Below are 26,340 nucleotides of genomic sequence, written 5' to 3' on the forward strand. Positions count from 1 at the left end.
TGAGTTGTAAACGCAACTGACCTCATTAAAATTATGAATTTGTGTGATTAAAATGCATACAAATGAGGTGGATTTTGCAAATATTCAATGTTTCATCACTGACACAATACCTATGCGGGCACTGTAATACTATTGAAAAGGACATATACAAACCAATACATTGTCCCTACTATGTGTGGATTTAGCCAGCCTTTGCTGTTTTCAAGCACGGAGAACGTTTCATTTCAAAAGGCCAGTAAAAGAAACCTAATAAAAGATCATCATTGAAAGTAGACCACCAAGGTCAGTTTTAGTTTTACACAATCTGCATGCAAATTATCACGGTGTTAAAGCTATTAACAATGACATTCATTTGGCTCTTCTATTGATGGTCTTTTTGTGTGAACTAAATGCCCCTACTGTTTATTATTCAGTTCAGGGCTCAACCTTGCGCAATGATAGTAATTATGGGTCGTGTGTGTCATATATACAGTATGACACTTAATATGAAACACTGCACTGTAATACATTAGAGTATGTAATATTGCAACACTCCAGCAGACAATGTCTTTTTATGTATGTTGTAACATGCCATCTATCCATCCATCTTCATTCGCTTAGCTTTAGCAGTGAAGCCCAATCTTCCCTCTCCCCAGCCACTTTATCTAGCTCCTCTGGCGGAATCCAAAGGTGTTCCCAGGCCAGCCGAGAGACATGGTCTCTCCAGCATGTCCTGGGTCGTCCCCGGGGCCTTCCGCCAGTGGGACATGCCCGGAACACCTCTCCAGTGAGGCGTCAGTAAGGCATCAGAACCAGATGCCCGAACCACCTCAGCTGGCTCCTCTCAACGCGGAGGAGCAGCGGCTCGACTCTGAGTCACACCCGGATGGCCGAGCTTCTCACCCTATCTTTTAAAGGAGAGCCCGAACACCCTGTGTAGGAAAGTCATTTTGGCCACTTGGGATCTTATTCTTTTGATGACAACCCACAGCTCGTGATCATAGGTGAGGGTAGAAACGTAGATCGATTCGTAAATCGAGAGCGTCGCCTTTCAGCTCAACTTCTTCATCACCACAACGGAACAATACAGAGTCTGCATCACTGCAGACGCCGCACCGATCCGCCAGTCGATCTCCCACTCCCTCCTGCCCTCACTCGTAAACAAAACCCCCTAGATACTTGAACACCTCCACTTGGGGCAGGATCTAATATCTGACCCAGGGAAAGGAAACTCCACCCATTTCCGAGTGAGGACCATGGTCTCGGATTTGTAGGTGCTGATGCCCATCCCAACCGCTTCACACTCGGCTGCAAACCGCTCCAGTGAGAGTTGGAGATTGCGGCTTGAAAAAGCACCGCATCATCTGCAAAAAGCAGAGATGCAATGCTGAGGCTACCAAACCGGACCATTTAACGCCTCGGCTGCGCCTAGAAATTCTGTCCATAAAGTTTATGAACAGAATTGGTGAAAAAAGGCAACCTTAGTGGGGTCCAACCCTCACTGGAAACAAATCCGACTTGGTAATGCAGGTCAGCCCGTATCTGGAGGTTTGTACCCCATACTCTCGAAGCGCCCTCCACAGGACTCCCCGAGGGACACAGTCGAACACCTTCTCCACAAAACACATGTAGACTGGTTGGGCGAACTCCCATGCACCCTCGAGTACCCTGCCGAGGGTGTAGAGCTGGTCCACTGTTCCACAGCCGGGACGAAAATTACACTGCTCCTCCTGAATCCGAGGATTGCTTTACTATGTATTTGCTACAACCACAAGTTTTCAAACACTTTAAATTTCTTGTTGATGGCAAGGAAAAAGACAGTACTGTTTGCTGGTTTTAGTGTGCATTATTCGATAGCAACTAGTAGAGGGAAAGAGATGGAAAATGTGGTGTCTGGTGTGAGTCCAAGACCATTTTTGCTTGCCTTTGTCTTGTCAGCAAGAGTTGGTAGGAGGAATCCGATGATCTTCTTGACAGTTCTAGATGTCCGTTGCAGTCCGATTTTTTCTTTCTTTGTGATGGCACTAAAGCAGACTGACGGATAAACACACCTGTTCAATGACTGCTATATTGAATTGCTAGCTGTAGCGGCAGACCGTACTTCCTCAGCAGTCGAAGGAAGTACATCCTCTGCTTGTCCTTTTCCAGGAGGGAGTTGATGTTGGTCTCCCACTTCAGGTTGTTAGAGACTGTAATACCCAAGACCTTGTAGGTCTCAACGGTTGACACAGGGCAGTTGGACAGCGAGACAGGCAGCTGTGGCAAAGGATGTTTCCTATAGCCCACAATCATTTAGTCTTGAGCAAGTTGAGCTCCAAGATGTGTTGGCCGTTCCACTTCCTTTCCATATGCAGACTCATCACCGTTGTTGATGAGCCGATGACTGTGAGGGCATCTGCAAATGTCAGGCGTTTGACAGCTGGGTGCTTTGATGTGCAGTCGTTTGTGTGGAGAGGATGCATCCTTGGCCCTTGGCCCAGTGCTAGTGGTGTGTGTTGCTGTGGTTTTCCCCGCCAGCATCACCTGCTGGGTTCTGCTCGTTCTAATGCCTACTTGGTCTTTTGTCTCTTGCAGAGGTGTCCCACGAATTGTTTATAAATCGGCAATTGTCACTTGAAGATGGAATCGGGTGTGATGGGGGTTGTTGGTGGGGCTGGGCAGGTTTGAGGTGAAAAAATAGGCTTTTCCAATTTCAGTAGTGTCACGGTGTGGTCACGGAGCGGCGTGGTGTCTGTCGGCGTGTGAAGTGGAGGACCCAAAATGCAGGGAGGCAGGAGAACCACAGCAGGAGTGCGAGACTGGCGTGCTTTATTTTACAGAAAACACTAACCAGGGTACTGGTTAATGCTAACTAAACAACAAACTGAAAAGATACTAAATCAAAATGACAGGCAGAACTCCGTGGTTGACCGTGACAAGCGGCAATGATCCCGCACCGACTGATCACCACCCGGGAATTAAATACACTCACACTAATTGGGTAACTAGCCACACCTGGGGCCAGGCATAAGTGGCTGAGGGCCCGGATTGGTCAACCCGGAAGGGCTGGAACCCACTCAGGACCAATCGGGACCCTCATCCAAAACCAGATCTTCCCAGACATGACAAGTAGAACATATTCAAATCACCAGAGAATCCCTTATTGTTCTCTGCCTGGGGAAGGGGTCTCTTTATTTGGTGATTGATTGCAGACTTTTCCACACTGACAGAGTTATTATCAGTAAACTTTTTTCCCCTGCTTTTCTGCATAGCTTCGATTGGCAATGTTAATTTATTTATGCTGGTTTTCAGGCTTGTCTGTACGGAGTTCTGTCTCCACTCCGATAGGTTTCCTCCTTAGCCTGACAATTGACAGATTTTGGCAGTGAACCATGGCTTGTTGTTGTATGTGCGTAACCTCTCGATTGGGTTAGGCTGCCCGTAGAGAACTGTTGAATTAGCAGATCACACGGTTCTATACTGCAAGTCAGAGGTGGGCAATTAATTTTAAATGGGGCAATGCAATTATTATTTTTTTTTAATAAAACATTGAATTGTAGTATTTAAATAGGCTGTTATTATGTAGCCCTGGGATAACTATGTTGTTGTAATCAGGAAATAAGAACTGAAAGAAAAAAAACTGAAAAAAGTTTATTCAGTTATATTAAAATGACATATCTAAACATATTAACGATAAACTTTGCCCAGATGTGCCGTAAGCCTTTAAATTGAGTGTGTGATTTTATGCTAAATTAAACAGTTTCAGCAAAACCGCAAGATTTCACTTGGACGTGATAGTACTGAGGAAATGTAGGAAGAAAATGCTGAAAGGTTCATTTGATTCAAAAGTTATGTATTTTTCTAGGGACAGCAGCTAATGGATTTGGAACACAAGTTAACCATGGCCAAGGAAGAATTAGAGAAGACTGCTCTCGACAGGGTGAGTACTTTTCATGCCTTAGTAGGGCTTTTGCATTTCAAGTCATTGAAATGTGACCTCGAATTCATAGCACTTGTCCTTAAAAACATGTCTATGTGCACATACACAATGCTTTGTAGCTATTTGAAAGTTAAGAGCGTGGTATCTGATTATATCAATTAATCAATTGAATGCATGTTAAGAGAAACGTATGAATTCAAAAATTGTCCTGTGTGTAATCTTTTTTGGGCACAGGATTCTCAGCTGAAGGCGCTAAAGGACACTGTTCACATCTGCTTCTCAGCTGTCCTGCAGAACCAGCCCAGCGGCAGCCACAGATTTCCCACCTCCTCCTCCCATTTGTACAGATACTCATCACTCATCAACAGCTCCAGAGTCACCTTTCAACAGCCCCATGCCAAGGTAATGCAGTATTTCCCTCAGTGCCATCTGATTTAATGCTGATCAAAAAGAAGCACTTTTGTTGTCAAATTTGCTCCACTAATATTTTACGCGGGTCTACTGAAGAGTGACTCTCAGCCGTCCTTGAACTAACAGAGTGTGTCATGAAGAATGTCAATGTGGGCAAAGATGTAACAAAGACCCAAATGTATTGTTGTCCCTGGGAATTGATGGTCCTACTTTTTGGGGGAAGAAAATCAAAGTGCTGTAAAAGCTTGTCATTTTTAGCTTCAGTCAAGCGACCACATCTTTTCCGATCTAATTTGCAACTCGCACGGGGTTATTGCTTACATTTAGATCCAACACACTGTCATCTTTGGAGCAGAGACACCGACTACAATATTAGAGTGCAATATTGAGTCCTTCATTATCAGCTATCATTTTAAATCCTCATATTTTACTCAACCTTACATTTTATAGAATGTACCCTTGTTTAATTAATTTAGGGTAGCTTTTTAAAGACAGTGTGTAGTCTAAACGTCACCATCAAGAATAATACCCAAAATGTCACATGATATCAGTTCCATAAAAAGATACTGCGCTTCTGCATTGCACCACAACACATACATCACCCGAACAATTGTTATGTGTATTTTTGCTGTACCAAGCAGTCGTGTCAAGCCCAATCAGAGATTTCGTTCATTCTGATTTCTGAAAAGCAGCCACTGCTGGCACTTTGAAATCATCTGGTCGGCCACAGCACTGCTGTGCCTTATCTGCCATGATTCTGGTGAGCAATTCTGTCTTTAAGAGGCTTTTCTCCCGTCAAAGCAGTCGCAATTTGCTCTGCGTCCCTTCAGTGGGCGCCTCGGAGATTCGACATGCTACGAAGATGTTTTTTCCATTTCTTTCCCTTATCATGTCTCACTTTCACCATCGCCTCCACTGTCAGTGACATTGTGAAAAACAAAAGGATGAGACTGGCTTTTTTGCTCCCAATTAAACACTTCAAACAGACTGCTTCATACAAAGGTGTATTTTCTTGCCAACTTTTTACCTTGTGTACCACATATTTGCAAAACAAACACAAACTCAAAGCGTTAGGTTTGTGCACACTTAAAAATAGCCACACTCCACTGGCGAAGGAAGATTCTAGCTCTATTATCTCCATTATCTCCTTTAAGCGCTGTAATCTTTGACTGGCTGTCTGATAAATCAGCCCTCGCTGTAAAGATTACTGGGGTGCTCCATCTGTCCACTCTGTCTGCTTATATGGAGGTGTGCCAGATCTCATTGAAATCCCTGCCAAATTGTTTAAAAATAATTTTGTTCGGAACAGCACATAATTGCACTCACTGTAGAGTAGAATGGTGCACAACTATGTTTGCTAACAATAGAACACGCTCCCCCAACTTGGCAGAAATGCTGTGCTCCAAATGTTGTTTTAGTGAAGGCAACATTATAGTGTGTGTTTTAAATGTTCTTTTTTTTTTAAGATTCATGACTAAAATCAAGCATGAGGGGCAGCCATGTTAAGTGTGTGTGTGTTTTCTATATTAGAAAAATGATCAAAAGCCTCACTTCTGTGTGTGTGGGTGTGTGCGTGCGTGCGTGTGTGTGAATGTGCGTGTGTGTGCGTGTGGGGTGTGTGGGGGTGCGTGTGTGGGTGTGCGTGTGTGTGTGGTGGACTGTTACTGATACTTTAGAAGACAGACAGAGCTGTAAAGAAAACGATTATAAAAATATTCATCTCACAAAGAGCCAAGGCAATAAGGCAGATTTTTATTATATATGTGATTTTGATTTTATTATATCATTTCACAACTGCAGATGTTAAAATGAGTTTTACAATATAAAATATATGAACAAAACAAAACACACACACACACACTCACCACAGGTCCATTCATTCTACTGTACATCCCCAGATTTGTGGCACCCCACCATAAGTGCAAAGTCTCCCTCAAGGCAGTGCTCATTAAGAGATAATGCACAGAAAATGAAATAATGAACCAATATTACAAAGCAAAATATCTTTAAGAAATTAAATATTTAGAATAAGGAACTATACTAAAATCATTCCGTACAAAGTTGAAGGAGCTCATACTGTATGTTTAAAAGATGGTGTTCTTATGTACTCACAATTTCAAGATACGATTCTGCAACCACTCCTGGCAATTAGGGAAGCAAATCCCCAGTGTTTGATGAGGGGTTAGTTGACATAGAGGGAGTCACGCCAGAGACCCGCAAATCACACCTCTCTAAATTAAAGGACTATGTTTTGAAATGCATTAGAAAAATATCCTGATGATCATCAGAGGTCAAAAACATATCTCTTAGTATAATAATATGTTTCTCATTATGGTAAAGAATAATAGATCTTTTATCCTGGTTTATTAGAAGGAGGCATCTCACGAAGACCGAAAGAAGTACTTGAACATTAAAAGGATACTTGGCTCTTTGAGCCATTTTCAACAGTAAAAAGATAATATTTTGTCTATAATGAATGTGATAACTTCATTATTTTTTCATGAACAATTTATACCTTTAAAAACAAATGTTGCCACTTGCTGAAGATGACATCACTGAGGCTGATGCTGAGGAAACAGGTAATGACCAATCATGGCTCATTTTGCTGGCCAAACCAAGAAAACAGGTGAGCCGTGATTGGTCGTTACCTATTTCTTCAGCACATGTTTTATGGCCCAGTTTCAATACCCACACTACACCCTACACTCTTCAATAGGTGGGTTTCCATCCACCTATTTTTATTCTAATTTTCAAGAATTGCAAAAAAGAAACAATGGAAAGGGCAGAAATTAGAAAAAAGGCCCAAAATTTGTTTTTACGTTTGCGGGAGGTGGTTTTTGAAGAGTATGGAAAAAAGGAAAATGCGCATTTTGGCGATGGAAACAGGTTTTGCGAATAAGTGACTACAAGACCGGATATACGTCGCACGTTTTGACCGATACTACGTCACACGGAAATTTGTAGTCACAATAAATGGGAAGCATTGTTTGTAAGATATGTTTGGGGAGACGAAGAAGCACGATTCTTTTTATAATTAATTAAAGAAAAAAAAAAACCATGAATGCAATTTTAGATGGCTTTATTAACATCAGCTCTCAATGTAACAACACACTTCACTTACATGCGGGAGGGAAGCCAACAAGACAAACTACTTCCGTTCAGTCCGTCAAAAACAACATTCCCACCTGGAACTCCCCATTGTCCCAAAGTTCCGTCACTACAACGTCATCTCGCGACGCATATTCGCCAAAGAAGAGCAAATGGAAACGGGCATAATTCGCATGTCCGTTTTGCGCATTGCCATGCCATTGTACTCTGTAACTCCTCACTGAGGGGGAGGAAGGCGTACAGTACACTACACTGCACAGAAATGGCACTTTACTTTATTCAATGTGCAATAAACTACTCCCTGGTGCAATAACCTTATTTATTGATTGATTGATTTTTTATTTTTGTGTGGTTTTTTTTAAATTTGTAATTTTTTGCTCTTCCTGTCTGCATGCCTATCTGTTCTTATTGCTGCTGGAAACGTAAATTTCCCAGAGGGAGTCATCCCAAAGGGATGAATAAAGTCAAGTCTAAGTCTAAGTCAAATTTTCATAAAATTTGCCTACAAATTTTGAAACATTTAGATGGGAACCTAACTACTGAAGTGTTCACTTAGAGGTACACGAAGTGTTGGAGAGCGCAGGTTACAAGTGTGAGAAAATTGTAGACTTGCACCACCGTGTTTTATTATGTTTTAGCAATTTTGCTGCTTAAAATGACTGTAAAACTAGTAAAGTAGTAATAAAGTAAAAACTCCAGTCGACGACAGCTATGGTTCCATGCCTGGATTTGCGAAGCATTTATTTGCAGCCCCTGCACGACCTGCGGCACACACGCACAAGGTCGCTAAGTATGGCAACTGCACTCGTGCAAAATACTGTATGTAGGTGAGGTTAAACTTTGATTAAAATGACATATATACAAATGCAAAAACAAATGATAGAGTGATACTTGCACTTGAAAATACTTTTTATTTGACACAGGCACAGGAATTACCATCAAATGCCATTTTCCCGCTCTTTTAGTCAACTCCGCACTGAATTATGGGTAATGCACTTGGCTCAGCCGAAGTGTAGAACAAGGGCACAAAGGGGGCGGGGTGTAGCAAGGTAATTGTAAAGCCATTAATTGTACATGCAAAATAATAAATGTATCAAATTAATTCTGGACAAAATAAGAACTTTTTACTGCTAAAAATGGCTCAATGCGTCAAGTATCCCTTTAAGGTTAAATTAGCCTGTTTAACATATGCATTGTCATTTGACAGTCATATGGAATTGGTGTTTTTTGTAATCTGTTTGATTAAAAAAAAAAAACATTGCAAAGAGAATGGCAATTTCCCACCATATGATGTTAGTGTTTCATAAGCACACTTGAGAGTAGATTCCGCATTTGCCGTGCAAAGAGGATAAGTGCAGGGTAGTTTGTTCAAGTGCACTGCTCAGTGACACCTGTCTGTGTTTCTTGTTTGAGTTAATATAATGAGGCTTAAGAGCTCATGGATGCAATAGCAGGGGAGCCATGGCCTTGGCCTCCCACGTTCACAAAACTCAACACACTGTTGAAAGATTCATTAGTGTGAGGATGCAGCAAGATTGCAGTGGAAGTTGCTTCATATTTAAGAGTCTTGGGGAAAGAGTCATGGCTTGTGGTCCAATAGCATGCAAATTGCATCTGCGTAATGGAAGAAGATGTCTTGATGATGTAGGATTTGGTACACTGTGCTTAAAGAAGAAATAAGTCATTTTGTTGCTCCTTTTTCGGCACTTCATGCAAGTATGTTTTTCCCCCCCTAATTTGTTTACCGGTAAATTGATACAAACAATGGGAATTTCAATCAGTGATAATTTTATTCAAGTTAAACAGAATTACATTTTATTTTAAAATGTTTGTAACCCGATACGTTCACAGGTAATGTTTCTCATTTAAATTAATGGGAATGTAACTAATCTGTTCTGCCCCCAAATGTAATTATGCTTAACTTCTTTTTAACCAGTGTGTGATTAAATACAACACAATATAGAATAAAGCAAAAACACACTATTATAAATAAATACAACTTTTTTTTAAAACACACAACTATTTATTTTTCATTTAGTTTAACCAAGTAGCAGAAAAAAGGAGAAACGCTTCTTAATTGAAAAAGGGTGCTCTACATAATAGGATGAAGACATTCTGATTCAAGTATTTTAATCATATCTGTTTCTTTTCTAATTCCTTTGTTGATTTTGGAATGAATACCGATTGAGGCACTCATATATATATATATATATATATATATATATATATATATATATATATATATATATATATATATATATATATATATATATATATATATAATTTATCATTATGTATAAAAAGTATTGTTAACACACAAGGAGAAAGAGCATTTTAAATCTATTCCTTCCCCTATTGCTGTGATTGTGATGGTTGCTGTCAAGAGGTGAGAAATAATTCATGCAATGCCCTCCCTCAAAACTTCCTCTCTCTTCCAAAAGTATTCTTGACTGAGCTGTGGAAAAAAAAAAGAAGAAGAAAAAGTTTGACAGTGACGTTAAAATGGCTTGTATTCATCTTAAAAATGTTTTGCTTTTTACTCTCAAGAGACATTTGGCCCAGTGAAGGAAACTACAATATAACAGCCCTGAGCAGTTGGTTGCAACAGGCAGTTACATTTGGATCAGTGTTTCTTAATGCAGTGGATGCTTCTTTCGCCTTTGCTTTGGACATGCAGTTTCTTAAGAAAAAAAAAATGTCAACATTGATTTGGCTTAAAAAAGAGAATTATATATTTAGTCTGGTTAGGTTTAGTGTTGCAGTTGTGATTTCTATACTGTAGCTTTCTCTTATTTTTGCATCCAATGTTTGTGGGCTAAAACAAAACAAAAAAATCAGCAGATCTTATCTCTATGAACTTCATTTAAAAAAAAAAAATCCATCAGCATAAACCATATTATGGGAAACTGGCAGGGTGAACCTGTTAAAAATGAGAATATTTCTACTTCCCAAAAACAAATTATATTGCTACTTTGTGACTGCATTATTTTGATGGTTTTGTAGGATTGGAAGAAAGATGCTTAAGCCTCCATCTAGAGTGCGTACATTTCATGACGGTGCCTAATTGACACGATTAAGTTAATGGGTGAACCTGCACAGCCCAAAAAAAGTGCAGCAGTGCGCCATGTCTGACACCTGGAAGAATATGCCCCGAAGTGCAGTTTCATGTAGAAACAAGAGAGAAAACTACATCATACCATCCATCCATCAATTTTCCAAACTGCTTAACCTCACTAGAGTCAATTTCTACTACAATTCAGGCAACTTTACTGAAATATAGCACCAGAAATTTAAATTAATCTCATGTCTTTGCTTTGTCATTTTATATACTCTGTACATTTTATATTGAAATCACCATCAAATTGACTTTACTTTACTACAAATGTGTCCACCTGAATGCATGCATGCCACAAACAGGCTCTGACCTTTAACGTTAACAGTTGACCTGCCCTAAGACACTACATTCATTGCCCAAGCTTGTCATCAACCAGTTCATTTAAACCAAGTAATGATGCTCTGCTGCATTCTTGACAGTGTTGTGACTCGTTAAATGTAATGTGTGCAAAACAATTCAACACCAATTTTGAAATTGCATTTTGGTTATTTTTGTTCCTTATCTTTTATACATCTTCTACAACCCTGCTGTTCTTGTTTTAATGCTGTAGAAATACTATGGATTGATTGAATTGCATAAATGAACTTAAACGAGCACATAAAACACAACCATTATGAGTCAGATGTGTTTTTCAGGATGCTCAGATTTAATACCGCAATATACGAGCCGTTTCTGCATTTTATTTTTAACCCCAGGCTAAAATGTTTGTTTTTTTCCTAACAGGATATCTCTAAAGTTCAGAGAGTCGTCACAACCAGCAAAACCCCCACGAACATCGGCGTAATGAGGAGAGAAAGTGGCGGAGTTAAAAAGTGCCAGATGGAGGAGGTGAGCCTTAACAGTGATTAAACCACGATGCAACCCAAGGGCTTGAATCCACCAGCATCCATTCAAATCCCTCACCAGGGTTTAAAAACATAGTTTGTCTTTATTGTTATCATTATCCATGAACTTTGTGGAAGGACTGAAATTGTTTTGTTTTTTTTCATTCATTCGATTATCCATCATGCGCAATGGATGGAGGTGTGAATATAAATATATATTTCTTTATTAAGACAATTTGCCTTTAACACCAAAAGCTGATCAATTGAGCCAAAGTCATTCAAGGTCAGCAGTAAACTACCCAGTGTGACGCCACATCTTGGCCAGTGTGTGCTGGCTCGAGCTCCCTATGACCCTGCACAGAATACGCTTTTACGATAATAAATGGATGAAAGGAATACTTGCATTAGGGTATCATTTAAAAATTGACACTTACAGCATAAAAGCTCTTCACTCTCAACTACACTGTTCTGGATTCCAAATAGTCCTGCCAGAAGGACTCATTTGAACAAAATCTTCAGCTGAGTGCTGCGCTGAGTTGAAAATGAATATGAAAGCAGTTACTGCAAGTGAGAAGAGATAGTCAATAATTGACATTCGCTATTCAAATTTTGCTTAATTTGCTGCTCCACTGTCACTGGCGAACATCGCTAAGAATCAGGCAACTGTGACATTCCGGCTGTCAAGGAGTCTTTCATAACCTCTTCAGACTTGTGAAAACCAAAAGGATTAAACAGGACCATCAGGATTTTCGACAAGTAGCTAGCAAGAAGTAGTAAAGATGAACATTGATAGAGTGTCAGGAGACTATTGCAGAATGTCATGGAGGAAAATAGCTTTTGTAAAAATTGTTTCAAGGAGATCGTTCGTAATGAAATTGTGCTGTGTGCAACAATTGATTACGTAATTTTGGCGTGGTTGTAAAACTCCTGCAGCAAGCGAGAGAACCATTGTGATCCGGATAAGGGAAGATACCGGCAAATTTGAGGAAAACACTCAAATAGTGAATGTTGCCATAACTCGTGTTGGTTTCCCAGCAGTCAGGGTGGATATATGGGTTTCAGTGGTGGGCCACACAATTTGCACCTGCTTCTTCAGTGGGTACTTACTCAACTTGATCTACCTCTTAAAGGTGTATTCCAGGATCTTTTTTTTTTTTTTTTTTTGATTTTTTTTAATATAGTATTCCAGGATCTTTTGTCGCTGCGTCTTCCGGGTGGATCATTTTAATGATTGTTTCTCGATCACGTCAAACAATCTGCCGTAACAACGTCGTGCGTGCTCGTTCCTTCGCACTTCGAGTGTTTGTAGCAGCTGCAGAGCTTCTGACTCAGCCATTCATCGTTGTAGCTCCACCGATCTCACCGCATATTTTGAAAATGGCTGCAGCTACAGATGAAGATGAACATGAGCCTGCATGTTCCCGGCAGATTGGATGTTTTTTTGCATGCACAGTTTTTAGAAAGTGGCAAACAGACGTTTGGCTTCTACTTTTCGAGAAGATCCTGGAATACACCTTTAATTCATTAACTCCCAGCCATTTTCACAGAAGCAACCACCTTCCCTCCTGGCTGTTTTACTGTATTTTGACTGATTTTGCAAGACCCTCGGAATATTGTGTTCTATTGCTATAAAAACATGGAACCTACCAAAAGAAAGATTAGAGTCTCTTCTTTCATCAGGAAAAAAAGTATATTTGTATCTGTTTCCGTTTTGCAGCAATTAGCGTTACGATATAGCTAAGTTTCATCATTATACACAAATCTGTATAGAACTGGGTAAAAGAGCTTTTTTCAACATGGCCCTGGTTGATCTATTTTGCTCTACTGCCACCTGCTGGCCGTTTTTTGTAATAACTACCATTGCTTTAAGCCACATCTTTATATCAGAAGCGCAAAAAAGTCTTCTGTATGCTCTTACATAAAAAAAATTATTAAAAAAAACAAACAAGCTGTAAATACATTTTAGGCAGTGAAGGACAAAGTATTAAAAACGTGTTTACACATTTTGGGGGTTTAAATTAGTTAATACAGGACGACTTGCAACCCATACATATATGACTGATAAAATTGCTGTGAATAATGCTATTTATCTGGCTTCCGTCGGTGCTTAGTCTGTAAGTTTTTCGAAGTTCCCCGTCATTCATTATATGCCAGCAAAATGGGCATTTGTGATGCCATCCTCTGGAAATGAAATGGTTTTACATCTTCGCACAATGTTCTGAAATTTTACAGCTGACAGCAAGTGTGTCTCCAAAAATGGAATATTTATATTTTAAAAAAAAAAAATTAATCAATGAAATTTGAATTCACATTGACAATATTAAATATATGAAACACTTTTTAAACTACCGTGATTTGTGGAAAAGTCTGGAACAAAGGTTCAATAGGACCGAAATTGATTTCAGACACTGACCAACCGCAGCTATTGGACCACTTCCACAATATAATTATTGAAATATTGTGCTTTTATAAAAATGTTCAGGCTTGTCAGAGAAATATTTAGCGGTTCACAAAAAGGCTCAAAAACATGTTCATTATTGTGGTTGTATTTTGCAGCGGTGTACAGAATATTTGATCAAGCTATTTTATTGGATACAATTATATTGTGCAAGCATTCATAATGTGGTGGCTAGTCGGTAGACATTTTAATGACGTTGTTGGTTATAGTGCCAGTGTCGGTGCCCAGCCCACCAGTTTATAGGTATAGCTCACCCTGAGAGATGAGAAATAATGATACACATGATTTGCTTTACGCTATAAAATATCCCTCCAAAAATTTCAACGCACATTTAGAGCTCAAACGTGGCATCTTTCCTGCATCCATTAGAGTCAATACTGCAATTTTTGGGGTCTGGTTTTCACAGCTTGTATTATACTTCACAGTTTACGCAAAAAAAAAAAAAACAACTCAGATATATTGCATTTGAAATCCAGCCTTGAAGTCAGAGCACAAGCGAGAGCTGTTGGTGCACAAGCATGCACACATTTGTCATACAGGGAAAAAATCATGATGGACAATTTTAATTAACATGAAACGTGTTTTGGAACACAATATTCAATAAGCTTGTTAGCCAAGTTGCAAGCTTCCGTATGTACATTCCGATTTGTTTTCTTTCTCCTCCAACAGACTGGTAGTGACTGCTTCCAGAATCAGACAAAGGAATTAGCTCCAGAAGCAAAACAGCAACCAGAAGCGCATCAGGTGAGATTGAGGTCAAAACACTCAAAATGAAGTACCGGTATGTTGTCATGAGAAACTTGTGGCACTCTTAAAGGAAGTTTCTCGTATTTCACACTTGGTAAACAATGGAATCCTCATTTTTAAATTCCATTTCATACTTACTTTTGTTATCTTTGTGAGATATTGAAATGATGAAGAACAGGGTCTGCAACCTGCGGCTCCTTAATCCCTCTCATGTGGATCTGTGGATCTCTAAAAAGATTGTAGAAATTAATATTGTTTTACATATATTTAAATTGACATATACATAAAACATTTTTAACTGAATGAATGATTTAGATTTTTGAAAAATGAATAATTAAATGTCAGAGCTCACATTTTTAAGTTGTTAGAATAACAGACAAACGCCGATCAAAAATTACCTAGAAATGTCCAAAAGGGAGTGGAAAAGCAGAAAATTACCATAAAATGTCCACAAAATTGCAAAAAATGTCAGAGAATTGAATATAAAAAGAGGCAGAAAAGAAAGCATTCAAAAAGTAAACATAAAATGTCTACAAAATTGCCCCCCTCCCCCCCAAAAAAACGTTTGAAAATACACTACTCACAAAAAGTTAGGGAGGTGAGCTTAATGTTATCTTCTCTAAGCTTTTGAATGCACATGTCCAACTGTTAAATCTTTCAGTGGTGTTCTTTAACGAGGAGCTTAAAATTCAAAATCGAATTCACAAACGACAATGCTCCAGCTCATGGAGGTGGCACCATCAGGGAACGGCTGTTGGAGACTGGTGTACCGCAAATGGAACGGTCTGCACTTTCTTCAGACCTGAATCCAATTGAAAACCTGTGGGATCAGCAGACTCGCCGCTCAAAACTCTGCACCCCACAACCTCAATGACCTGAGGGCTGCCCTTCAAGAAGAGTGAGATGTCATGCCTCAGCAGACAACGAATCGACTTTTGAACAGCACGAGACGTCGTTGTCAAGCTGTAATTGATGCTCAAGGGCACATGAGGAGTTATTGAGACGTTGACATTTTTATGTTGTGGTGTACCCACCATTGTGGTTACCTTTTCTTTCAATGAATTGTTTGAGATGAGGAAATCACCAGTGTATCCTTCTACTTCAATGTCCTACTTTCATGATATGATATCACTGTAGCATCAACTTGTTACATTTTCCTTCAATTTCACCTGAAAGCCAAATATCCCTAACTTTTTGTGAGTAGTGTATATTTAAGCAAAGGCAGGAATGAAAATGTTCAAAAATTAACTATAAAATGTTCACAAACAAAATAAAATATCTGGAAATCTACCGGTAAAATGTCCACAAAATTGCCAAAAATGTGAGAAAACTTATATAAAAACGGCAAGGGGAAAAAAAGTCAAAAAATAGCCATAAAATGTCAAATAAAGGAATAAGAGAGGCAGAAAATTACTGTAATATATCCATCAGATTGCCAAAAATGCCAGAAATTTGACAGACTAAAAAGGCAAAAAATTTATGAAAATCGAAATTTAAAAATATTACCGAAAAAAAATCCCAAAACGGAAGACAAAAGGTAGAAGAAAATGAACCTCTACGTATTGGATGCTGCATATTGTTCTGTTCTGTTGCAGCAGTACATTACACTAACAATAACACCCTGTTTCCGTCATCACAATGTTCAAATGTGTTGTGGCTCCAAACAGATTTTTTTTGTTCTGAGGTTGGGGGTTTTAAATATATCTAGTTTGTGTGTTGTCCCCACGCCTGCAGGCATTTCTCTGCATTGTCACATTCCAAAAACAGGATTCCTAGATTTTGTTTAAATTGTGTGAATGTGAGTGGCTGTTTATCTACCAGCAACCTGTCCAAGGTGGACCACACCTCTCTCAGAAAGTCTTTAGAAAAAAAAGAAAGACTTTAGAAAATGGTGAATTGAAGGATCTCAATATGAAAAGAAAAATGGAAAGAATAGCATTTTGATTGTCTATATTAAGCCTTTTTTAATTTGTGTTCATCCACAATGGATTTCTAGCTGATAAGAGTTGAGAAATGGACTAAGGTCAATTATAAAGCAATATGTGGAGAAAAACAGAAGAGAAAATGAGAGCTTAAGATATTGTATGGGAAAATACAGTGCAATATCTAATCCTGGCTGCGATGCTGAAGCATAACATGTCGCATCATATTGCTAAATTAAGTCACACCTACCTGGAGTTGGCAGATGGTGCAATAAAACAACACATCCCATTTGAATTCAGAACAATCATGTCAAGCGGAGAACTTGTCATGCATTCCAAATGAATCCATTCACTTTTGGACACATTCTATTTGCACAAGAATATGGCAACATTTTAAGAGGGAATTTCTGCATACCAGAAACTTTCCAGTGACTGCCCAGCTATTGATTGTTTATCAATACGTTAGCTGGTATCATTAATTATTGGTCAGTTGTATTGTTGCCTCATCAATAAATACAATGATGTGGTGTATGATATTATGTATGATGATAAAATAATACAACACAGCAAGTTCTTTAGAGATGATGAATGAGGCTCTTAGCATACAGCACTAACACATGAAGTATATGGTGGCATCACTGGCATGTTTACTCAAAGAGAAAATCCAGTATTGTCACAGTCAACAATTTCTAATATGATTCAATTTTCTGTTAACTGCACAGTTTAAAATTGGATGCACCTTCTGATTTGATGCACCTGCTGCATACACCGTATGTCACAATGTATGCAAAGTCAGATCACAGCAAAACATATTTAAAAAAATAAAAATAAAAAAAAAGGAAAAACTGTAGTTGTTGTGCTTTATGTAGTAGTTTGTAGTACCCCAAAAAAATATATTAGTTAATTAAAATATGGGGTTTTCAATTGATGGTCTCTTTCAATTATTTAAATTCCTTCCTTATTTGCACTTTTATTAACGATTATTTATTTTATTTTGGTTTGGCATTTTATATGCTTGTACCTTTATTTGATGTTCATATATATAGTTAATGCATACAGTATATTTTCTCCAGTATACGGTAAATATTTACAAGGAGGTAATTGATTGCCTGTCAGGCATGCAGCTGTTTGTGAAATGTGCCTTGTTATTTGCACTGTTGCTCAGAGCATTTGACTTGGTGAGTGGTTTTGCTCTAATTTAATTGTTAGACGTTAATTGACTTTTTTTTTCTTTTTTTCAAACAATACTGCCATGACGGGATTTTGCAACATCAGAGTGATTATTAATAAAAACCGTAAAAAATAAAATAAAATAATGAAATTAAAAAATCTGTGTAATTAGTAGGGGCGCATAGAACATATTATTGTAAAGAAAATTTAAATTCCCCTTGACAACAAAACTTAAAACCAGTTGATGGTGAAATTAGGGCACGCTACGTCTCCTCGTCTTTGATCAGTAAAAACTATTGGTGCCATTTTGACCTTGAAATGTACTAGCGCGAACTATCGACAACCCCAAACTATCAGATGTTGAACAACAGAGCCAAATAGCGTCCCAGCATCTCGGAACATATTAACAGCTGTTATTCCATCTGACCTTTCCACAGGAAATGCTTAATGCGGTGTCATGCATATGGTTAATTATGTTGGGAAAAAATGTGACGTTTGTATAGTATTTCATTTTAGACACAAGTTTGTTTGTTTGTTTGTTTGTTCCCTTTGGTTATTTGTTCCTTCCGCGCAGAATCACGCCAACATTCATTTTGCAGTAAACAGTTTGATTAGTAGTGATTTGCAGTCAGGTCTGTCTGGGTGCGTCTGCATTACATTGTCCAATATGGCTGTCACCGTTCTACTTGCATTATGCGTTCTCATGTTCACTCAGAACTTCAGTGAGGCCTTCCCTGATGTACAAATGTTTTATGGAGCGAAATAGTACGCTGAAAGCCACAAAAATAGAGCAGCATCTGGCCTGTTCAATATAATATGTCCTCTTCTATGCCTTCCAGCAGGCTGATCGCACGTGCTGGTTCTCACGCTTTGTGGCTTTTGCATCAACAGTTTGACAGCTCAAGACACTCGCCGAAGAGATTTCGCTAAGATTCCGTGAAATGCCGGAAAAAGTGGAGAAAGACAACATATTCTGGCTTGTTCAAAACACAGCACAGAGGGTTTGGCCTTGCATTTTTTTAGGTTTAAAATATAGTTCAGAAAAGTACTCTGCTGAAATCTATAGTTTTGTATAGTCTTTATAGCTGCAAGGGTTGCTGCTGGACTTTCCAGTGATTAGTTGTTGAGAATTACAACTAACTTTAGTTATTATTATTACACATTGTGCTGTCATTTTCTTTGTATAACTATTGCCTTATCATCACTTACACTATTTGCCACACTGACATACACTGACTGTACAACTCAAACATAAAACATGCCATGAAAAGATCTCAAATATTCCGTTTCTGACAAAATGGCATAAGAGTAAAGAAAGGTTTTGATTTTACAAATTCCTCTAACTTTTACTGAAAAGCACAATTGTTCTTTAAAATGTCCTTCATTGCTGCATGTTTATATAAACACTCTAAAAAGAGAATTGTTGAACCAATTTAAGATGACAAATTGAATTGTTGACCAACTTAAAAAAAAAAATGGCCAATCCAAAGTAAATACATTAAATGTAATTAATTAAGAGTTCGTTAAATTTAATATATTCACTTTGGATTAATTTTGGATTAACGTAATTCAAGTGAATATATTAAGTTTAATAAACTAATAATTAAAAGATCTTTGTGCAGTTTGTCACTTTTTTACTCGCGACTGCCACCTCTGGCCCAAAGCGTAACTGCAGCATCTGTGTCAGGCTCGTTCATGGTGCGCGTGTGAGTACGTGCACTAGGGAGGGGAATTGATAAGATTTTTACGATTGCGATTCGGTTTTCGATTCTGCTTAACGATTCGATTCTTTTATCGATTGTCTTATCGATTCTTTTTTGGGGAAAAAGATGAATAAACATACATTAGCATCCACTTTTTTATGTCTTAGTTGTATCTGTAAACAAGAGACATGTTTAAAAGTAACATGGCCTGACAAACCCAACAGTGAAGTTTTAAGGTCCACATTTGGGGGGCCATGGGGTCTCCAGAAAAAAAAAAAGATTTGAAAATAAATACATTAAAAATGTAGAAATTTACAAAATACAACCTAGATTATTTTGTGACAATAATGTCGAACTCCAGTAACATTTCAACACTCATATGAACTAAAAGCTCCTCCTCCTCCCTTCCTCAGTCAAAACAGACGCAGTCAGTAGACTGGTGAATGAACCCTGATGGAAAAAAAACCACAAACCTCGCGGTTTGCAGTTACTAAAGGCACATTTCACATAAAGGCAAACTGGCGCTAATATACTTACTACCAGCACCTGGATTGTTGGTAGGAGAGAACGCTTGCAATGCTGGCGGCCGTTGCCTGCAGTGTTGATCCCACCGGGACTTTGGAGCGCTCCCAAACACGACAGAACGTCATCGCATGCTGTGTGTGCAAATGCTCTTGCGTTGGTGGTAGTGTTTCCTCCCTTAGATGAAATATCCAATTTGCAAATATTGCAAACGTGGCGCCATGTTTGTTGCTCGGCCCGCGTGCTAACGTCATCGTCCCGCACAGGGAATCGTTAGCAAAAATGTGATGCCAGGGAATTGAAACACTGGGAGCCGGTTCTCAACAAGAACGGATTTTCGATTTCCATCCCTAATCTTCATCCATCTTAACGCGCCAACCACAGTTGACAAACGAAGACAAAACATGACTTCAACTGAGGTAAGAAATCCCCCCCTTCCCTCCCTAAAGAAACCGTGGAGTGTGCAGGGTCTTTTAGCCATGTGAAAATGCTAATTCTTCCATTTTCCATCCGGGCGTTCTAAAAATAGCCAGCAAAATACCATAAATTCCTAAAAAAATTACATTGTCATGATGTCAGAGGTAAGATTTAATCATTATATGCTTATAGTTAACTGTGGAAAGGCTTAAAATACCGTGATATAGTTCATTTAAGTTGGTTCAGCAATTCTCTTTTTAGAATGTAGGGTTTGTATAATTGTTAGTGCTGTCAATGAATTGAAGCGTTAACTGATTAATTAATCACAAAAAATTATCGCATTATTCATTGAATTAATGCAGACCATAGATTCAACGTGACAGCGGATGGCTACGTTTAAGGTAGCACAGGTTGTGTTTGAGCAATAAACATTACATGCATTAAAGTAAAGCATTTAATAAATGTTTGCGTATCACATTTAGAATATTTCTTCATGTCAAAATAGTGGGGTCATTTTTTTTCTACATTTTAAATTATGACAAGTAATTAACTGGAAGAAGAGGAGGATGAGTGTGTGCAGTGGATCCAAAAATGTTGAAGACGTCCTCATAACATTAAATGTCAAAAGAATGAACACATAAACGCTGGTCTTCAAATTTGGCAGGAAAAACATTTTGATTAAAAAAAGTAAGTAAATGAATCGTGATTAATCAAAATTATCAAATGTGATTAATCTGATTAAAAAATGTCATCGTTTGACAGCTCTAATAATTTTGACAGATATATTTTATGTGGATGGACACTTTAAAGGTTATTTTAAGTTCAAATTGATTTATTTTGGAACAAGATTGTACCCTGTATGTTTCGATTCACATTTATGTAAAAAAAATAAATAAATAAAAAAAGAAAGAAAAGTGTTTCCTTTTATTCTCTTCAGCCTACAACCATAAAGTGTGCTTTGAGTTCGGTCCCTCGTGTGATTTTGTTTGACAGCCATTGTAGTGTATTTTGCTTTAAGTCACACTTTGCTATGGTGAGTGGTGTGTAAATAAATCATTTGCTGCCACCAGTAGAAAGGCATTCGCAAAAGTCACATTGGCAAGCATACGACAGGTGCTTTGCATAGAGAAATGCTTTCTACTCAGTCGTTTCTGCGTGTACAGTTGAGCTGAAAAAAATGTCACGCCAACATGCGGAAAAATGGACTCAAATATTCCAAATGACAATGAGAATGGAATTGGAGGGCATACGTTACAAAGCAGGAGCAAGCATCCTTCATAATGCGTATTGTGCTCAACAGTGAGCAGACTGCTGTGGCTGTCCATCAAAGAATGGATGGAGTTTTCACCCCACATGGTGGTTAATGGCATGCATTATGCATTCCTCATTCACTCTTTGTCCGGAATAAAAAAATATATATATATGGATTGTGATGCTGTTAATTCTTAGCCATAAACAAGAAAATGCAGCTGGCCTAACTAGCTAATGTTAGCTCTAAACATTGAATGTACAGTAATCAGTATAAGGCCCTGACGAATAATAAAAATGGAACCGTTTTTTTTTAATCTATCTATTCTTTGAACACATCATTTCTTGACATTCTGCCGTATTAATGAGCATTGCGCTTACCTAATACCTATCAGTCAAATCGCCTGCAATGAAATATGAGCATTATTTATTATTCATGTTTGTCTGTTGAACCTCACAGCAAAGAAGCCAAGGGCAGCCCGGGAGCTCGGAAAGCAGTGGAAAGCGCCCAGACGACAGCAAGGACGAAGGGCAAAGCGGCGGCGGCGGCAGCGGCGGCAGCGGCGGCAGCAGAAAAATAAAGCCTCCAAAATAGTGGACAGCGTATCATGAAAAATACAAATCTCCTGCATTCCTGCCACGATATTTCAAAGAGCACACACATCTGACGCACTTTCACAAAAATGTGCGTGCACACACGCAAAACACACACACACGTCCCGTATCAGCATTGACACCGGAAATGTCAACACAACAACACGGCATGCATTCTACAGTTTTATTTTGAAGGTAGCAAATGAATGGCACTGGTAACTTGTTTCATGATTGTTCATTTGATGTTTACTTATCTGAGTTTTCTTCTTAGTGAGGGTACTGCTTACTAATGTGTGATCTTTCTAGAAAAAATCCCTTTGCACTGGTAAGGTCCGGACACTGTATAGTGTGATTAAGTATATGAATTTACCGATGCCTGTTTTACACTGTACCATTTTTGCAGTTGCTCATTTTCATAATGTTCATTCACATTGTGTGATGGAACATACGTTGACGTTTGGCTAGAGTGATTTTCAGGGTCTTTGCATCATTAGTATGGGTCCACCGCAGGTTGTTGTTGTGACTTTGAGCCAAAATGCTCACATAGTGGTGTTTATGTTGAAACTAAATGAATAAAAGAAGAAGTATGGGAAAGTGTGACCGATGTTACAAGCGTCACTCGAAGAGAGTCACATGACACTATGAATGCAAGTTGACATGTGCAGTTGCTGATGCTGATGATATTCATTTCATTTCATGCCGTGTTTCTCTTGTCTGATTTTCTATCGTACCGTCAGAGAACCCGTGAAATTTGGGACGCTGCTGGATGTTGGTCACACACGTTCCATATTTTGTTGCATTTTCCATTCGAGATGGTCAAAATTGTACAGTGCTTTATACAACGACAACAAAATCCTACAACTACTACCAAACGTATTCTATTGTTTGTCACTCATCGTAGCAGGTTAATTTACTCCTCGCCATTTTGGAATATTAAGGCTCAAGTTGGCTGGCCAACTGCTGAACATTGAATCTCTGTGCACCCTTTCTGCCTTTACCACTCCAGAGGCAACGAGCCGAAGACTCACAATGGGTCGTCTCCCTGAGAATGTGCCATGCACTGAGTAGTATTTCCTAGCTACATGTATCTGTGTTCTCTGACCTTTATGTGTACTTTCAATGAACTGTAATTTTCAGTACATTTGTGAAGAATAAATGGTTATTTGTGGGGGGGAAAAAACATGAGCCAGTATATTTGTGATCAACAGAGCAAAACATTGCTCATTGCGCAAATAAGTCCTATGAAGAATGTTTCATTAATTGTGCACATTTCAATAGATGTTTAGATTAGAGCCGATGATTTGTACTTTCCACAGTCGTAAATATTCTCCGCATAGTGGAGGTTGTCAAGGGCTTTCTGAATAATGAAATTAACAATAGAAGTCAATCAATCATTTTTATGCCTTTCCATCTTAAGATAAAGGCGTCACAAATGCGGTGTCTGTGAGAAATGTATCCATCAAATCTAGAAGTTACCGTATAACCCCAGCAGACCTGCAGTTCTTCATCTTAAGTGTGACCACTTTAGTGGACCAGTATCACAGTTTGCGGTTCAAAAAATTGCAAAATATGCCTGATTTTAACGCGTTTCATTGGTTTTCACTGGACCAATTAGCATGTACTGATGCTTTGCACGCCAAATGAAAGGTGGTGCTGTTAACGGCATATTTGGGGCATGATGTGTGTGACGTGAACACGAATGGTAGGGGACCCGGAAAAGAAGGCAAGTGATGGAATGTTTTGTTTTGATACATGAGTGCCAGGAAAACTTTGCTGATGAAATGGGATGGAATATGATTATAATTCAGTATATAATGCAATATAATTATAATGCAAGCAATAGGACATTTGTAACCTAAGACCTTGGATTATTTTTACTTATTTATCACCTAAGTAAAAAAAAAATTATGTTTTTCTTAGTTTTAGATTAAACCTATACAGAGGAGGCATACGTTAAAATAGTTATGCCATCTTTGATATAATTTAAGTTTCTTAAGACCAGGCCTAGCAACCCCTAAAATATAGTCACCCTCAACAAAATGCTAAACTAGGATTGATATTAGGCTAGCTCATTTCACACCAGGGATGTAACCATAACGGCAATATCGTGATATCGCGATATTAAAACTGCCAAAATATCGTCGTCGTCATGTCCCGATATTAAAAGCAGCACATATGTTAAAAAAGGCAGGTTGATTTCCATTTGTGCAGTTCTAGCACCCTCTGCTGGCTAGTATTTTAGTGCCGTTTAATTTTCACAAGGCATGTTTTGGCCCTTATATGTTTAAAATCCATGCTAATGGGCAGATGAAGGGAAACGTAATATGCTTATGAACCGAGTCAATATGTGAAGTAACTCAACGTGTGCGTGCATTAGCAAGTAAGTGCCTCAATATTAAGTGCTATTAGAGATTGCAGGTGGTTTATATGCATTGCTGTTATGTACAAAAGCACAACATTGTATTTTTTTTAGTATGAACTTTTTTGTTTTGTTTTTACAATATTGTGACCTTTTTTTTATATGGCTGCTCGATTATGAAGAAAATATTAATAACGATTATTTTTTTGGTACAAAACAAGAAAATGTTTAAATGTAAAAAATATATTTTTTAATTGTTTTAACCTATTATTGTGCAAGTTGCTTTTGGATGAAACCAAATGTATTAAATTAGTTATTTAAAAATTTAAAAAAGGTGCAAATGTATAAAATTAACAACTCAAATTTAGTATTAACTTTTTGACCGCCATAAACGTTATAAAACGTTTAGTAAAAACCTACGGAGGGGCGCCGAGGACGTTAAAAGACGTTCACTATGTTTTTTTTTTTGTTTTTTTTTGGAAACTGGTGGAGGAAAGCCTTGGGCAGCTGTGTATCAAGTATCAAGCAGATCTAGTTAGTTTAATGACTCGTTTTGGCCCCTAGATGGCAGCGATGACTCTCTTTGCACAAGGTTGGGTGGGCCGCCCACCGTGGGCGTCAGTAGAAGACGTGAGGCGGAGCTAGAGTGTTGAGGAGACAATGAATGATGATGCAACAATGGCGACCGGTTGCAAGCAGCTCACGCTTGAGCATTTTTTTCAAAGACGGAAAGCATCGATCAATACTAAAAAGCACATTGATGTCGACGATGATGATGACTCCGAGCTTGACGCCAAAGTTGGAAGCCTTGACGCGACCGTTATGATCACGTAGTAAGCCTCACCGGCTAGCGCTGCTAACGCCGGAAAACGCGCAGCACAACCGACCGGGTACTTCTGCACAAGCGGAGATTTGATCGGGCGATGGAGAGTTGTCGAAAAGCATCGACCAATGCACATTGATGATGATGATGATGGTGAATCCCGAGGTTGATGCCACAGTTGGACGCCACAGTTAGACGCGGCCTTTATTCTCACGTCATAAAGCCTCACCGGCTAGCGCTGCTAACGCAGGAGCTGCACAAGCGGACATTCGATCGGACAATGAAGAGTACCCCGAGTCCAATGCATGTTCATCGGAGGAGCGGGTACAGTCTGATCACGGAGAAGACACTGGTTCTGGACTACGATGCCACCATGAATGGAGTGGATAAGATGGATCAGAACATCTCTTACCACCCGGTATAGCAACTGAAGGACATGAGGAAGCCAGACGTAACACCACCGTAACATGATCCTGATATTAAACTTTATGGCAACACACACTGCAGTATATACTTGCTATTCCCCGGAAAAAACGGCCTGCAAGAAAGTGTAGCTTCTGCCCGCGAAGAGGCAATCGCAGTGAAACTAATCTGTTGTGCAAATAATGTTGCGTCTCCTTGTACGCAGGGGAGTGTTTCACAAAAAGAAAAACTGTCGTTGAAACATCCACATAATTGTAAATTGTACCACAGTTGCACACATTTGTAAATAGTTTGCCAAATTGTCAAATTGTTACACTGTTGAATGTTAATAAACGTATTTTGCTATCAAAAAACACTTTTTCATTCTTGGTGGTAGTGTTTTATAGAAGTAAAGCAATATTTAGGTGTTTGTGGCATCATTCATGGACAAAAAGAAGTGTAAAATTCACTAGAGTGCATGAAATAATATCGTTTCACTAAAAGCTTGATTTCTCCGTATTTTGGTCCAAAACAAGCGCATTCAGATGAAACTGACCATTTTCTATTGTTGATTACTAAAGAACGGAATAAGGTAGAAACAAACTTTCTTTTTCTAATG

The 26,340-nt window shown here is 38.7% G+C and overlaps 1 protein-coding gene across 1 annotated transcript in view; it reads left to right on the forward strand.

Moving 5' to 3' along the window:
- Positions 1-25,879, forward strand: part of luzp2 (leucine zipper protein 2) — a 157,839-nt gene extending 131,960 nt beyond the window's left edge. Inside the window, exons 8-12 of the mRNA XM_086072231.1 lie at positions 3,824-3,898; positions 4,133-4,300; positions 11,256-11,360; positions 14,484-14,558; positions 22,004-25,879. Coding sequence (XP_085928357.1) covers positions 3,824-3,898; positions 4,133-4,300; positions 11,256-11,360; positions 14,484-14,558; positions 22,004-22,138 — 558 coding nt within the window. The 3' untranslated portion in view covers positions 22,139-25,879. The remainder of the gene's footprint in view (positions 1-3,823; positions 3,899-4,132; positions 4,301-11,255; positions 11,361-14,483; positions 14,559-22,003) is intronic.
- Positions 25,880-26,340: the final 461 nt, after the last annotated feature.

Source organism: Leptonotus elevatus, chromosome 3, assembly GCF_054856555.1.
Source record: "Leptonotus elevatus isolate MCC_2025b chromosome 3, RoL_Lele_1.0, whole genome shotgun sequence".
Taxonomy (NCBI): domain Eukaryota; kingdom Metazoa; phylum Chordata; class Actinopteri; order Syngnathiformes; family Syngnathidae; genus Leptonotus; species Leptonotus elevatus.